Source organism: Maniola jurtina, chromosome 14, assembly GCF_905333055.1.
Source record: "Maniola jurtina chromosome 14, ilManJurt1.1, whole genome shotgun sequence".
NCBI classification, from domain to species: Eukaryota; Metazoa; Arthropoda; class Insecta; order Lepidoptera; family Nymphalidae; genus Maniola; species Maniola jurtina.
In genome coordinates, this window is record NC_060042.1 from 4,367,717 (window position 1) to 4,383,056 (window position 15,340).

A 15,340-nucleotide genomic window follows, 5' to 3' on the forward strand; every position below is an offset into this window, starting at 1 on the left:
AGCGACAAAGCTGTAATAAACAGTAGGTACAACTTTTCTACTGTTTGCCTATACTGGTCACTCTTTGATACATCTGCGCACTTATCTAGACAAACCACTTATATTTTTTGTACCTACCTATAATAAAAATCAAGATACAATAAACAATCAGCGCCTATTTTTAACCGACTTCCAAAAAAGGAGGAGGTTCTCAATTCGTCGGGATCTTTTTTTTTTTTTATGTATGTTCCCCGATTACTCAAAGACCCCTGGACCGATTTGGAAATTTTTTTTTTGTTTGAAAGGGTATACTGTGCAGGTGGTCCCATATAAATTTGGTGAAGATCTGATGAATATCTTCGGAGATGGAGAACAGAACTCCTCAATGGATAAGAGCAAATTGCTCGCGATCACTGTAATAGCTTAGTAAACAGTAGGGTTTTAACTGGGCATAGCATATTATAGTACAGTGGGGCCACTAAAAATTGTGAAATAAAAAATTTTCAAAAGAAAAATAAAACCGACTTCAAAAACCAAAAACACTAAAAAGTAGAAAATAATTTTTGTTTAGCTACACATGTAATGTACCTAGGTATGAAGTCGGGCGAGCTTCACTCTTGGATTTCTAATTTTGTTTTAATATGCTCGCTCGACTTCATACCTAGGTACATTACATGTGTAGCTAAACAAAAATTATTTTCTACTTTTTAGTGTTTTTGGTTTTTGAAGTCGGTTTTATTTTTCTTTTGAAAATTTTTTATATACTTAGCTAAAACTTTACATGGTTAAACTGTTACGTCTAAAGGGCGAAAAGTACCTAATACAGCGATCATGAAACTCGCTGGCGTGGTGCTTGTGCCGTGAGGTTAGAGGCGCTGATTGATCGATCGTTGCACCAGATTTGAATAGAACATTAGTGCGTTGTTCTAATACAACACGAATACGCGATCATGTTGTACTAGGACAACGCCAGACACAACACATCACGATGCGCCAGTCAAAACAACATTTTAACTAACAGGGCTCTCTCCGTCACTCGTTTCATACAATCGTAGTTCCAATTTCATTTGAATATAAAGCAACCAATGTCCATTAAATTTTGCAGACATATTCTAGAAACTAATATCTGTGTCTTTGGTGTTTTAGATATTTCTAAAAATATGTAGTTTTAAAATTACAGGGGCTCAAAGATTTGTATGAAAATTTTTAAGACCGCGTAACTTTGAAACGGAATATTTTAACAGAAATCTGGAAAACCACAGACATAGATATTAGTTTCTAGAATATGTCTGCAAAATTTCACGGACTTTGGTTGCTTAATATTCAAATGAAATTGGAACTACGATTGTATGAAACGAGTGATGGAGAGAGCCCTCTTAAAGGATAATACCATCTGCAGCTGCTATAGATAAAACCTGATGGAATATGAATTCCAAACAGAGATCCATACCACTTGACCATACCTATATTTTGTTTTAGGCATATCAGTTTATTACACAAGCTTACCTACTGTTAAAGAGTTCCATTACATCTAACTACTTATTTCTATCATAATAATAAAAAATTATACCCCTTAAAAAGGAATACTTCTGTCGGTAAAGCATTATGGATTATGGCACATAAACTGTTACCACCTCCCCGCTACTTTTCTAACCACTCAAGCATGAAAAGTTCTGGAATGAACAAAACCCATTAATTATGCCTAACTACTTAATCAATGATTGTCATACATATCTCAAAATACTTTTATCCATGCAATCTATAACAAGCTATAAGATAACATTAATTAACTGGCCATCCTTAACTACTACACATTGCGAAAACATACCTAAACATTTCGCAATTTTGAACGGTAAAATAAAAAACAGCATGGCTACGATTTCGAACACGCTTAATAACCCAGTATAAAGGTATAGAATTAGACCGCGATTGCCTTATACAGTTCTCTAAGTTTTACCTATGAGTCTCTTACTGAGCTAATGGTCCATGGCCTGGTGTGCTGAGATCAAAATGCAGCTGATCCTTATTGAACCGAAAAAAACATGGGACCCTTCGCTTAGGAAACGTGGAATCGCAATTCGCAAGCGCCAAGGAGATATTTAAAACCCACTAAATAAGCAAGTCTATATGTTCAATCCGAGAACGGACTGTTGCATCTTCATAGGCATGTATTTTTTTTATTTTTATTCTTTTTTTATTCACTATAGGCAAGCGCTTGACCACAATCACACCTGATGGAAAGTGATGATGTGGTCTAAGATGGGACGCGTTAACCTAGAAGGTGCCTATTCACTCTTGTTTTAAAGATACCTGGATTGTAAACTACTACTACTAGAATTTACTCTCCATTATAAGTTTTACACGGAGCCATATCATCTGACATCCGCAACCCATTAGGGAAGTAGCACATTGATTACAATATACCGTCAAGGTTATTGTACCTTTCCAAAACAGGAAAGGTTGGAAAGAGGCATTATAAACAATCTCACAATCCAAATCGATTATACATATAGTGAAGTCAGGTGACATTATAAATTATTATTATTGTTGTTCACCTAAATACCTACTTATCATCATTAAGATGCATTGGAAAAAAGACCAATCGTCCAAAAATGCTTATTATATGCAGGGCGTTTACCGACAGAAGAAACTAATCGTGTCATTAATTGACTCATATGCCATAGCTAAGCTTAACCCGTTTTTCCTTTTTTTTTTTTGTTGGGAAAGATCATACCTACGATCATATTATTAATCGTTTAAGGTAAGAGAATCAATATTTTAGGTTAAATACCCAATAGCATTATTATCAAAGCCAGTGATTACACTAGCTTAGTAATTGTTTATTAAAAAGTAATTGATAACATAATATAATAATTGTTATATTAATAATGTCATGCAAGCACAAGAATATTAATTAATTGTTGTGTCTATTTTGTTTGAATGTTCCTTTGTGAGGTCCAGAATTTTGGTTTTGGAAATTATTACCTCCTGGCCCCTTTCCTGGGCCTTTGTGCATGTGAGGCCCAGAATTTTGGCCTTGGAAATTATTTCCACCGGGCCCCTTTGGTTGGGGGTGAGGTCCCTTACTTTGAGAGCGTGGACCTTTTTGTTTGTTATGGAACGGTTTATTTTCACCGTCAGGACCAGGTCCTTTTTTAAAACCTGGGTTATTTCTTTTAATACTGAAGCTAAATGTTAACCTTTTATCTTTTAGGAAGTGGGCCATCATAGCGAGAGGCATTACGGCACATTTGGCCTGACGAAATATTTCGTTGGCGTCCATAGCATCATTAAAGCAATGATCAGTGAAAACAGCTTTACGCCTAGAGTCCTGATTACTCGTAACACTTATCTCGTAAATGTGCTGTTGTGCTGCTTTTTTACCTCCAATATGCTGCACTGCCCAATAAGCCATTTTTAGCATAGTGTCAATTTTAAATGATATTATGAATAAAAATTTGTTTTGCGCCACCAGATACATGTGACGGTCATCAGTTGTAATGGAAGTATTATTGATGGTGATATTAGCATCAGCACTCAAGTTGTCGGGATGACGTTCCTTGAAATGATCCAACATTCCATTTAATTTCCCTGTAAAAATATTAAACTGGTATTATTATTCTATTTTTTAGAGAAAATTTTAACGAATTTTTTACCCTGGCAATCATACTCTAACAGATTTAATTCAAATTTTAAAAAATATCTCTGTGCAAGTATGGTGCAAATCCCGCAAATCCACTCTACATACTACAATAAACATGCATGAAAATGATAGAGACCTTATTCTACATATTGTATTCTCTCAGCGATTCTCTCAACAAGTATTCTCTTTGTTTTTGCAAAATGTAGTATCACTAATGATATCAATTTTATCATGTTTCCTATTTTAATAATTACAACGGAAATCAATGTTATTATTACAAAATCTTTGATAGACAGTGATTACTGATTATATTATTATCATCTCATATTTAAGTAGGTAGGTAACTATATCACATACAATAAAAATAAAACCTACCTAAAGTCTACAGCTACTCAGATAAAATCCATACTTAATATCCATATTAATATTATAAATGCGAAAGTGTGTCTGTCTGTCTGTCTGTCTGTCTGCTACGTTTTCACGGCCCAACCGCTGAACCGATTTTAATGTTTGGTACAGACTTGGCATACATCCCGGGGAAGGACATAGGCTACTTTTTATCCTGGAAAATCAAAGAGTTCCTACGGGATTTCAAAAACCGAACTCCACGCAGGCGAAGCCGCGGGCATCCTCTAGTAATATTATAAATGCGAAAGTGTGTCTATCTGTCTGTCTGTGTGCTACCTTTTCACGGTCCAACAGTTTAACCGATTCTGGCGAAATTTGGTACAGGATTAGCTTATATCCCGGGGACAGACATAGGCTTTTTTTTATCCCGGAAAATCAATGAGTTCCCACGGGATTCCCAAAAACCCATCCACTTAAGCGATTTGCATGAAATTTGGTACCGAATACCGATATAGCTTGTATCCCTGTAATTGACATAGGCAACTTTTTATCCGGGAAAATCAAACAGTTCCCATGGGATCTTTAGAAACATAAATCTACGCGGACGAAGTCGCAGGCATTCTCTAGTCATAAATAAGTTTAAGAAAGCTGAACATTAATTACTTACCTGACCAAAAGCATTTCCCAAATACAGCACCCAAAGGGCAAGTCATCTCACGGAATATGCATTCCTTAAGGTGATCGTCCACATCCATGTTGACCATAGTATAGACACAACCAGCAGGCTTGTTAGGACAGGGTACTGTAGCCTATAACAAAAAATAATCTTTACAATAAATATCTTTAATATTATAAAGAGCTAAAGTTCGTTAGTTTGTTTATAGGAAGTAATCTCTGGAACTAGGTACTGAACCGATTTTGAAAATTCTAACTGTGCAAAGCTACATTATTCCTGAGGGCTATATTTTATTTTCAAAATAATTGGAGATACGTACGAAAATTGGAATAACTAATAACCTACCTGTGTGAAGCTAGTACAGGTCACTAGTACTTAATAGACAAAAATATAAAAAAATCTTAAAAATTAATTTTGGGCAGTAATTCTCCATATAGATAATCTACGCAGATGAGATAGAGCTCAAGTGTCTGTCTTTTCACTCACTCTAATAACCCGATGGGAATGAACTCCTATAATGACTGGGAGAGATCAGACTTATGTGACAGCTTTATGTGATCTCCGAGCCACACACACAGGGTGTGAAACACCGCCAACTTCCTAACTCCGGCCTAGTACTGAAATTTTCTTAACAGAAAAACCTAATACCTACTTATTTTCGGCCCCACCTGGGAATCGAATCCAGGACCATCCATCCATCTGCAGTTGGACATGCCAATGAGTTAGCACAAGACCAATGATTTCAACGAGGCAGTTCCATAAAATTAGTAATTTGAAAATGCTGATCTCGAGTTCTTTCTTAGAAGCTTCGAAAGAAATCACTAAAATTTGAAGTACAAACAAACCTTGGATATCATATCTTCAAGCTGCCAATTCCGGATCTGTGTCATAGCCTGACGACAGATAGGGCAGAGAGGAGGACACAGATTCCTTGTACAGGTGTTGCATAGGCTGTGACCCGACTGGCATTGGAATATTGGTGCCGACATGTACTCCATACAAACTGGGCACTCCGGTAACTCCATGCCAACCGACCCCAATCTAAATAATTAACGTTAAATTCAAATACCTAGGTATCTCAGGATAATATCAATTTTATTAAAACAGCATTTTCAATTAAAACAAATGAGATAAAATAACTTAAATATACAATTACTTAGGTATAGTTTTTTTTAACTACCTTAATAATAAGTAGGTATGTACCTAGCACAGTAGGTAGTTGTATGTAGCGGCACTTATTGTTTTAGGTAGGCAATGCATTCGTTGGATAAAGCTAGTGTTTTAATGCCATGCTGTTTTCACTTATCTGCTTTTAAGTACCTTTGTACCTACTACTAGTAGTAGTAAGAACGTGTTTATGTGCTTATTCGGCAATTAAAATAGGTAGTTAGGTCACCTAGGTATACCTACCTAGGTAGTTAAAAATTCAATTTTCCCAAAAGTGGCGTAGGAAAGTTCGTATCTTATATACTTAATTAATCCTCTTTCTTCGTCTGAAACTTATCATTTCAGGTTCCTTATCAAGCTATACTTACTATCGACGACCACACTTCATAACAATATAAATGTACCTAGGTCCACTGGATCTCAAAAAGTACTCACTTTTTGTTAACTTTAGCTTTTGCCATGATGGTCTTCGCTCACGCCAGAATAAATAAGTAGAATAACACTGCGTTTTCCTATATATCACTATTGTTAAAACAAAATTATCACCACGAGTACAGAGATAGGCGCGAGTTGTGTTAACAATAGCCCAGTGTTGCCAGTGGCAGATAGTCAATTGTAACATGAGACAGCTTATAATGTAACAATTTCACGAGAAAAGTAACATTTCCTTATTTTATGTGGAAAATGAAAGTAATAAGGTACAGAGGTTAATATGGCACTTTATTATACAAAAATTCAAACAGTTTTCTGTTCCATTAGCTGTTAAGCTCAAAAAGAATCGTAATAATTGTTGATTGAATAAATTGACTGCTGATCCTGAAAAAGAAAAACAAATCAATATGTAAAATAATAATGTGAAACTAATGTGATTTAATAAATTAGAAGACAATCACTAGTTACAAAACCGAAATGCTTTCAGTTGCAAATACTATGACTTTGTTTTTGCATTACTGATTCTCTAATTACTTACTTATTTAGTTAAAACTACAACATTTACTTACCAAGTAGTGTTAGAAACACATACACAGTCAATAAGGATAACGAACAAACCAATCACTTTCTAGTTTTGACGAAATAAGATACATTTTTGTACTTAGATACAATATCACTACCCTGCAACGAATAACTTTATCCAACCAAAGTTGAGTCACGGAGAAAATACAAACAAAACACTTTTCTAATACAAACAGACCAATAACTTAGAGAAAGTGAAATAAACTATCAAATGGGCCAATTACGACAAACGAACTTTTTTGGATGCGTTCCGTTTCACGATTATTTTTGGTTTGCTGGGAAAAATTTGGATATTTTTATGAAGTCCTAAAAGTAACGTAAAGTAACATTTTGAGTCGTGTAACATGGAGGAAACATGAAGGGGTCAAAAGTAACGTAAAATGTTACAAAAGTAACATTCTGGCAACGCTGCAATAGCCGCTAATCTAATGCATCTACAACGATTCACAAATCAACGTGCTGGCCGCTGACGCCACAAATTATCGATAATATCTGTAAAGTAATTGAAATTCTGACTACTAGAAATAAAGTCTATTTTCGTAAAATACGTCAAAATTGTCGATTAATGGTTCTTTCCCGGAACCTGCGAGCCGGGGGTTACCAGATGTAATTAATTTTAAACATTATTTTTTATTGCAGTTTTTTGAGTGCACTTTTTATGGTCAGCTTGAGTAGCTGCTGGTCAAAGAAAAACGAGCTTCACAGCTGGCAAGTTTCTAGATGGAATCCTATTTTTACATCCACACTCCTGGCTCCACATTGCAATGTTTCTAAAGTTACCCGTTTTATCCAAAAACTGATCAAGTGCGAGTTTGACTCGCACACGGAGGGTTCCACCCACGCCATCATGCAAGATAATTAAATATATACGTATATATAATAGCTACTCATTATTTAGTTTTTTTACATTTTATTTTTTGTCCATCCATTTGTCCGCCGATGCACAATTGGATAGACGGACGGACGGACGGCGATTGGCGAAGGGTTAGTGTAGTGATAGGGTCCCGTTAGCAGTCTTCGGGCACCCTGAATGTAAAACCTACATGCTCTTCTGTAACTTAAGTGTTGGATATAGGTATAAGGTATCTATTAAGACATATGTCATAGTACATATCAAGACATGTTCATATTTTTATGATTACGGTTTTCCCAGATACTTATTCAGACTGGTTTTCTGTGCAAGTGCAACGAAATGGAATACTTATTCGTAATAATTATCATTATTCTAAGTTCTCTATAGAATAGTAGGTAGATATAAACTTGTAAGGTCTCTATGATGCAATGTCCGGGTATAAAATTGTAATAAAACTAGTATGATATAACTATAATAGTTACCTACTTTAGACAACTAGGTACCTTCGTTATTTTTTGTTGTTGGTACTTTATTGTACTTGTAGCTGGTATTATATTGGTAAGGAGCGAATGGTCGATTTGATATAACAATTCAGAAGCCAGTTAACCAATTTGTGGCGAAAAACACCCTGATCGAACCTCACTTTTACCACCAAGTCACCCACTACACAAGACGTATTCAAGTCGGAAAAGATTGACGTGATTTTTTACTCACGTAAAGTTACAGATGGAGAGTTACCATAATATGCTATTTTTATCCCGGAAAATCAGTTCCAACAGGATTTTTAAAAGCCTAAATCCACACGAACAAAGTCGCGGGCATCAGCTAGTTATGAATATTTAATGAAAGAGAAAATTGTATTTTTAAATTTTATTGCTTATAATTAAAACCCTTCATTTCTTAGCCTTGGCTTCTCTTGTTGCTTTTCTCTCGGCAGCACGCTCTAGCTGTTGGGCAGGCTTCAGGTTACCCTTTTTGGAGAACTTTTGATTCCTTAAGAATTTAGGGTCCATCTGTAATGTAAAAGATCACAATATTCAAAATTGAACTAAATATTTCTACTTTTTCTAGGGTTCCCTACCTCAAAAGGAAACCCTCATAGGATCACTTTTCTGTCTGTCTGTTGTAAGTATCTGTCAAGAAAAGCCTATAGGAGTCTTCCCGTTCCTGTTGACCTAGAATCAGGAAAGGTACTCGTCGGTAGGTCTTATAGCACAAGCACAAGTAATGGTAAAAATTCGAAAACAGAATATGTGGTTACAGCACAAAAAAATTAGGTCAGCACACTACTGAGCATGGGTCAATTGGCAGACTTCACACATTTTTGAAAACATGGAGAACTTTCAGGCATGCTGGTTTTCTCAGGATGTTTTCCTTTACCGTTAAAGCAAGTGATATTTAATTGCTTGAAACACACATAACTGAAAAGTTAGAGGTGCATGCCCGAATTCAAACCACCGCTTCTGATTAAGAGCCGCACGCTCTAACCACCAGGCTATCACAGCTTTTTTTCTACTACTTAGGTACTATTTCAGGTAATCAATCAAACATTATTAATGGATAGCTTGGTGCCTGGTGGTACTACTGGTAGGTACTGTATTAAACAGGAGAATTACAGAAGTCAGCTTGTTTGCAGATTTTACACTGAGTATCTGACCACTAGACCAGTTAATTAAACAACAAGTAAATAGTAGCTCAATAATTTGAATCAGATGTTAGCAATAATACCCAAGACCTTAATGAACCCCATGGATTAACCTTAATCATTATTAACTTGAAATAATAGATAGTATGGTTTTTATTATCCACTATGCAGGTTCAATGAATTTACACAGTGGGTTATTTAATTATAATTTATGATGGTTGTTTATCGACTATTAATAGTAAAATAATCATAAATATACTTACACCTAGAGTTGATTCGTGCCTCGTCTTCGTGGGCTTTTTAATTCCATTTCTATGAGCCTTGCGGTCTGAAAGGTTAAATGTTTGTCTAAGTTCACAGTTCTACAGCAAGAAGATGAATTTAAAAGTATTTCATGCAGTTAAATACTGCAATTTCTTCACTTACTTTGGTTATGATTTGTATGGTTCTTTGACTTTGCCATTTTATCAAAGGTGCACTTCTGAAAACAGAAATTAAATTACTGTTATAAAGAGCAGCACGTACACTTTTTAAAAACACATCAGAACACTTTAAATAAACTACGATTGCATAGATATTTAGAAATGAATTAAATTCTACAGAAACTAACCTAATCCACACAGAAAAATAAACAGTAAAGAAAGAGACAGATTAAAGCGGAGCGCTATTGCATAGAAAAGAGAAAGAAGAACTTGTCAAATACTAATGACATAAACATGAAAATTGAAAACGACATAAAAAAAATCTAATGTAAGCGCCACACGCCTGTGACCATGGAACTACAAACAACAAAGAACAAACAAGAAGCAACTGGCAAGCGTGTGGATGAGTGTTTGGATGCAAGCATATTGTACCAAAGTACTATGCAGTCTGCACTGTATGGTACTCTGTGGACGAGCCAGCTGAGCAGCTGAGCTTGTGGACCAAACTTCGTCTGCGATGGCGTTTGCTGGCGCGCGTGCTATGCTTGTTTGGAGTGTTTTTTTTGTTAAGAGTGGCTGGTTTTTGTGTTAGTTGGTGTTTTTTGGTGGTGGAACTGACTGGGAAGCGCTCTAAAGGGGTGCTGCGCGTATGTCGGCGGGCGCCGGCGCAGACGGAGTCCATACTTGTATAAATTCAATAACTTGAAAATATCACAAACTTAACATTGGCTAATCAGAGTAAAGCCAGATTTAAAGGAAAAAAAAAGCTGAGCTTGTCAAATGTCAACTCAACTGTCAAAATTGCCAACATCATTGAACATCATTTACAAGTGACGTGTGATAAATTCCTAAAATTTTTTGCTCTATTTCAAAGTTGTTGCTACCTAAAATGAAATAATTGATAGACATTTAATTGGAAAAACTATAACGTAAGTGAAAAGCAGAGAGACAGACTATGGTAGTCTTAGAAGGAGACAGCGGTGATGGCCAACCTATGTCGCCTGACGAGGACTCCAAACTGGAAACCAAGCTGTCTAGTCTTCTATCATTAGAAAGTATCCTTTATTAATTGTAATGAATTCAAATTAGGTGTTTACTTCTAAGCTACACTTGAACCGCTGTATACAAGTAGACAGCCTAAAACAGTCTACTTTAATCAGGGAATAAAGAAATGGTTGTATCCTTTAAGATCAATATTTTATAGGTCTGGTGTCTAAAAGCTTTTCACTTCATGACATGATTTATTCTAAGGTTTTTTTCGCCAGTAGTGTGTTAACTAACACACAATCTAACTTTCAAACTAGAGAAAATTTAGAAATTGTATCCTAGCCAAGAATCGAATCTGACTCCTTCCTCGACCACTACGTCAGGGAGGTCTATATTCATTCAAAAGTACTGCGCCTTGTTAATCTTGAAAAAAATATTCTATTATACAATATAATATTATAGTGTATTAGCCTGTAGGTACATACCACGATAAATATGATGATTGTTTAGCTGTCGATATTTCGCCCCAGTAATATGGACAGTCCTGTCATGACAACTAGGTAAACTTGTATTCATTGTGGTACATACTAAACTTGTATTCTTTGTGGTACATACACTTGCTATTTTATTACATTAATATTACTACAAAATAGATATAAATCACAAGTTTTAATATATTCTGAGGATGCCTTAACTTGTGCTCAGTATTCCGTGTGATCAAGGATGCTCAGCAGCAACATGGTCTCCGCCATGGGGACTACCAGCGCTACCGTGGCTACTGCTCGCGCCGTCTCCGGCGCTTGCGGAAGGTGCTCAAAATTCCTCAGGTACACTCATTGACATCATAATAGAGAAATACAATCCATACTAATGTTATAAATGTAAAAGTGGGAAAGTCAAAAGGTAGAATGTAAGCAACAGGCAGATAATAACCATTCGCAGGGTGACAGACGTCATTACCGCCGTCGCGACATCACGGCCACCCATCTGACTGGCAGCAACTCTGAGAGCCGCTTGCTCTGTGTGCCACTGCTGCAAGCTGAGCGTGCATGGGCTCACGCCATGCAATTGAGACAGGAAGCCAACACTGAGCCCAGGAAGAAGTTCCATCTTGTTTCCAGGCTGAGGAAAGCATGTGGCCATGCGCAAATGCTTCTGCAGCTTTGTGAGGTAAGTTTTAAAATTGTTAAAAATGACATTTAAAAAAATATAAGTCCACATAAAAATGTTTAATTTATTGTTATTTATTTAAATATTTGTTCCCTAATCAAACTGTTAATTTCAATAAACTTTGAAATACTATTTGTAAATATTTGGGTTGTGATTCCTGATAAAAATCTGCTGACGCGCCAAGATTCACACTGAGCAAAATTGAAAACCACGACTGGATGTCGCATTGTCAAAAACTGTGATGTGATTCGCGTCGTGCATGCCTATTATACGGGCAGCAAGATACTTTCGCGAAGCGCGATTTTGATTTCAGGTTAGTCTGCCAGCTGGCTATTAATTGAAACGTGTTACACATTTGCTTTATTTTGAAGGCGCTTAAGACTTGTTTCAGGGAAACGCGGTGCAATGTGCGTAACGTGGCGCGGCGAGTGTGAGGTGGAGTGATTGTGGACTCGCTTCTCCATGAACTTCTTAACACACAACGCACAACGCCCCGCCCCTAAAGAGAAATAAGCCCCTAAGAATGTTAAACAAATACATTATAGCAATTTTTACCCTAAAATGGTTGGAAATGTTGCTAAAAACAAAATCCTTTAAATCCAGACAAGTTTGAAAACCTACAAACGAGTACACAAACTAACGCGGATTCTTATTTAGATTTATATTATTTAGAGGTCTATTTATGTCCCTATAGCAAAGCGGCGCGTGCGACGCTCGCACACAGCTGGAGGCGGGCGCGTACGCGGCCTGGCTCGGCGGCGCGCTGCTGCTGGAGCTGCAGCAGTGGCGCCCGGCCGCCGAGAGCCTGACGCGCGCGCAGCTCGTGCTGGAGAAGCTCAGCGCCGCGCTGCCCGAGGACGAGCGGCTGGTGTACAAGCAGAAGGTGAGGAGTCTCTAGCTTCTATATTCTTCTCTATATTCTAGAAATTCCAGTTAGGAGTTTATGATTTTCCATTATTTAATTGTTCTATTTTCACATAGGTCGATGAATTGAAACCAAGTCTCCGCTACTGCGCCTACAACATCGGCGATGAATCTGCCGCGGGAGACCTCGTCGCCATGCGAGGCCAGGGGCTCATTGAGAACTTGGACACCCTTATGGCTCAAGCTAAGTGAGTGCTAAATCCTTAATGTATTGTCACTCTAATCAAATGGTTGATAACAAAACTTTGTTATAACATGCACACCCAATAAATAATTCTTGTATTTCACTTTATGACTTGGAAGAATACGTCGAATTTTCGTCGTCTATATCTTTGAATTAATAGACTGATACCTTCCAGGGAGTCTCGTTCTGGAGTGATGCATGAAGTGGAGTGGCGCGGCCGCCGCGTCACCGTGCGCCCGGAAAAAGTCAGGCTTTTCCTCATCGCCTTGCAGGACTTGGCCAAGTCAGTCGCCGGCGCACCGACCGTCCAAGCGAAGATCGATATCCTCGAAAACATACTCATGGACTGCAAGGACGCCATTACTGCCATCAAGGAAGAGATAAAGAACGATCCCAAACTTAAAACAGCCTCAGAGAATCAACAAATGTCCAGCATCAACTATTTGCTATCGTATCTGATGTATCTCCGTCTCGTTCGCACTATCGAGAGAAACAATTTGTTGGTGCAACAAGCCGAGGAGGCACGCAAGAACAACGTTCAGATCGACGGCAAGAAGGTCCGGCCTCAGGACTTGACGAGACTTTACGAGATCATTCTGCAGAACTATGCTGAGCTGCAACAGTTGCCGGGCTTCGAAAACGATACAGCCTACCAGAAGGAGATAGAGACTGAGTTGAAAGCCTACAGGGCGTTCAGGTGCTATTATATCGCGCAAGTATTGACAGGTCTTAGACGATTCAGGGAGGCGCTTGCTATGTTGGAGCGATGCAGCACTTATACGACCGAGTCTTTGGCTAGTAAATTACTGGACAAGCAACTGCTGGAAAAATTACGGGTGTTGCAAAAGGACATCGAGAGCTGCAAGTTTGAAGTTCACGCCGACTCTGTTCTGGAAGATGACGACGAGGATGAGGAGTCGAAGTATACCAGCGGAAAGTCGTTCAAGGACAAGAAGCCACTCGTGGACCGTTTGGACGACTACCGCGAGGAATCCCAAGTTTTAACGAAAAACCCGAACATCTTCAAAATGCCCCCACCGATGGAAGCTGTCCCTTGTAAACCTCTGTTCTTCGATTTGGCGTGCAACTTCATAGAGTTCCCCAACTTGGACGACAAAACGGGTGTCGCGAACAATAAGAAGCAAGGTGCTGGAATCACTGGTCTTGTCAAGGGTTTCTTAGGATGGGGTAAAAGTGACAAGTAAAACAAAAGTCCTATCCTACAGCACAAGTAGCCAGAAATACATTTTATGAAAACTATTTTTTGCTTTTTCTTTATTAAACTTCTGAACCTGAATATCTTGCGAAATCATCGGGCTCCGCGGCGAAACACGCGACGTTATTCGTAAACGGGACCACGTCGCCATATGATTGTAATAGCTGATGCCCGCGACTTTGTTCGCGTGAATATTTTTTTTTAATCCCGAGGGAACTCTTATTTCCCGGGATAAAAATTCCGGGTGTGTTAATCCAGGGTATAATCTATCTCCATTTTAAATTTCAGCGAAATCCGTCCAATAGTTTATGTGTGAAATAGTAACAAACATACACATACAAACTTTCACTTATACTATAATACTAGCTGATGCCCGCGACTTCGTCCGCGTGGATTTAGGTTTTTCGAAATCCTGTGGGAACTCTTTGGTTTTCCGGGGTAAAAAGTAGCCTATGTGCTAATCCAGGATATTATCTATCTCCATTCCGAACAGCCAAATCCGTCCAGTGGTTTTTGCGTGAACGAGTAACAAACATACACAAACTTTCGCCTTTATAATATTAGTGTGATTTTCGCGTGACTACGCGGGCCTCGTCGCTGGTGTCGCCACGCGTCTCCAGAAAAGACAACCAACTATCCACAAACAAACAATTATCGACCTTGCTATGCGCTTCGCCCACATCCAAAATCGGTGACCAATTTTTTGTCAGCAAAAAATGAAACATACAGATAGCAATACTGAAACGCACACGTCCCACAAAAAGTCATCAGTGCGTTTTAATATTGAAATCTGCATGACTCATTTTTTGCCACCGACTGTCGGACAAATTGTCTAGAGACAACAAAGGCATAACTGAGTAGGTTTCTGCGGTAATGGAGCGTTGCGCGATTGATGTAATGACGTGACGCGAGAGCTGTGAGATTCGTCAACTTTTATACTAAGTCTGTGTATAAAACCATTAATCCATTGGTCCATGGTCACAACGGTCACCCTGGGTCACCCTCTCCTGCTCCAATACCAAAATCGCTTTAGTCATGCGCTATATCTAGAGGAACTTTATGGAGGGTAGGAATTTAGTCAGAAAACACAGGTTAATGGCGATCCTAGAGAA

The 15,340-nt window shown here is 38.1% G+C and overlaps 3 protein-coding genes across 5 annotated transcripts; 1 reads left to right on the plus strand and 2 right to left on the minus strand.

Moving 5' to 3' along the window:
* Nucleotides 1–2,324: 2,324 nt before the first annotated feature.
* LOC123872172 (E3 ubiquitin-protein ligase SIAH1-like) lies at nt 2,325–6,394 on the minus strand. 3 transcript variants are annotated; one of them, XM_045916347.1, is made up of 5 exons: nt 6,249–6,394; nt 5,492–5,687; nt 4,638–4,779; nt 3,034–3,570; nt 2,325–2,985 (listed from the first exon to the last, which is right to left on the minus strand). In XM_045916347.1, exons 1-5 carry the CDS (start codon nt 6,272–6,274, stop codon nt 2,894–2,896), a joined length of 993 nt encoding a protein of 330 aa, XP_045772303.1. In that variant the 5' UTR covers nt 6,275–6,394; the 3' UTR covers nt 2,325–2,893. The 3 variants fall into 3 exon arrangements, with proteins under 3 accessions (XP_045772303.1, XP_045772301.1, XP_045772302.1); XM_045916345.1 differs by having other exon boundaries at nt 2,325–3,570; XM_045916346.1 differs by having other exon boundaries at nt 2,325–3,570; nt 6,245–6,377.
* A 2,141-nt stretch (nt 6,395–8,535) lies between these two features.
* LOC123872015 (60S ribosomal protein L29-like) lies at nt 8,536–10,082 on the minus strand. Its single transcript, XM_045916122.1, has 4 exons — nt 9,936–10,082; nt 9,752–9,806; nt 9,589–9,653; nt 8,536–8,693 (listed from the first exon to the last, which is right to left on the minus strand). Exons 2-4 carry the CDS (start codon nt 9,786–9,788, stop codon nt 8,574–8,576), a joined length of 222 nt encoding a protein of 73 aa, XP_045772078.1. The 5' UTR covers nt 9,789–9,806; nt 9,936–10,082; the 3' UTR covers nt 8,536–8,573.
* Nucleotides 10,083–10,540: 458 nt separating this feature from the next.
* LOC123872012 (signal recognition particle subunit SRP68) lies at nt 10,541–14,272 on the plus strand. Its single transcript, XM_045916118.1, has 6 exons — nt 10,541–10,802; nt 11,440–11,561; nt 11,677–11,904; nt 12,599–12,787; nt 12,886–13,016; nt 13,188–14,272. Exons 1-6 carry the CDS (start codon nt 10,703–10,705, stop codon nt 14,215–14,217), a joined length of 1,800 nt encoding a protein of 599 aa, XP_045772074.1. The 5' UTR covers nt 10,541–10,702; the 3' UTR covers nt 14,218–14,272.
* The last annotated feature ends 1,068 nt before the right edge of the window (nt 14,273–15,340 follow it).

What these genes read in the sequence shown, in the direction of transcription:
- LOC123872172 (XM_045916345.1), bottom strand. Translation starts at nt 6,274, where the DNA reads ATGGCAAAAGCTAAAGTTAACAAAAA. An exon ending in AAAGCTAAAGTTAACAAAAA is followed by an intron (nt 5,688 to 6,248) that starts GTGAGTACTTTT and finishes TTAATTATTTAG; the next exon opens with ATTGGGGTCGGTTGGCATGG. An exon ending in TGGGAAATGCTTTTGGTCAG is followed by an intron (nt 3,571 to 4,637) that starts GTAAGTAATTAA and finishes ATATTTTTACAG; the next exon opens with GGAAATTAAATGGAATGTTG.
- LOC123872015 (XM_045916122.1), bottom strand. Translation starts at nt 9,788, where the DNA reads ATGGCAAAGTCAAAGAACCATACAAATCATAACCAAA. An exon ending in CCATACAAATCATAACCAAA is followed by an intron (nt 9,654 to 9,751) that starts GTAAGTGAAGAA and finishes TTAACCTTTCAG; the next exon opens with ACCGCAAGGCTCATAGAAAT. An exon ending in GGCACGAATCAACTCTAGGT is followed by an intron (nt 8,694 to 9,588) that starts GTAAGTATATTT and finishes TTTACATTACAG; the next exon opens with ATGGACCCTAAATTCTTAAG.
- LOC123872012 (XM_045916118.1), top strand. Translation starts at nt 10,703, where the DNA reads ATGGTAGTCTTAGAAGGAGACAGCGGTGATGGCCAACCTATGTCGCCT. An exon ending in AGGTGCTCAAAATTCCTCAG is followed by an intron (nt 11,562 to 11,676) that starts GTACACTCATTG and finishes AACCATTCGCAG; the next exon opens with GGTGACAGACGTCATTACCG. An exon ending in TGCTTCTGCAGCTTTGTGAG is followed by an intron (nt 11,905 to 12,598) that starts GTAAGTTTTAAA and finishes ATGTCCCTATAG; the next exon opens with CAAAGCGGCGCGTGCGACGC.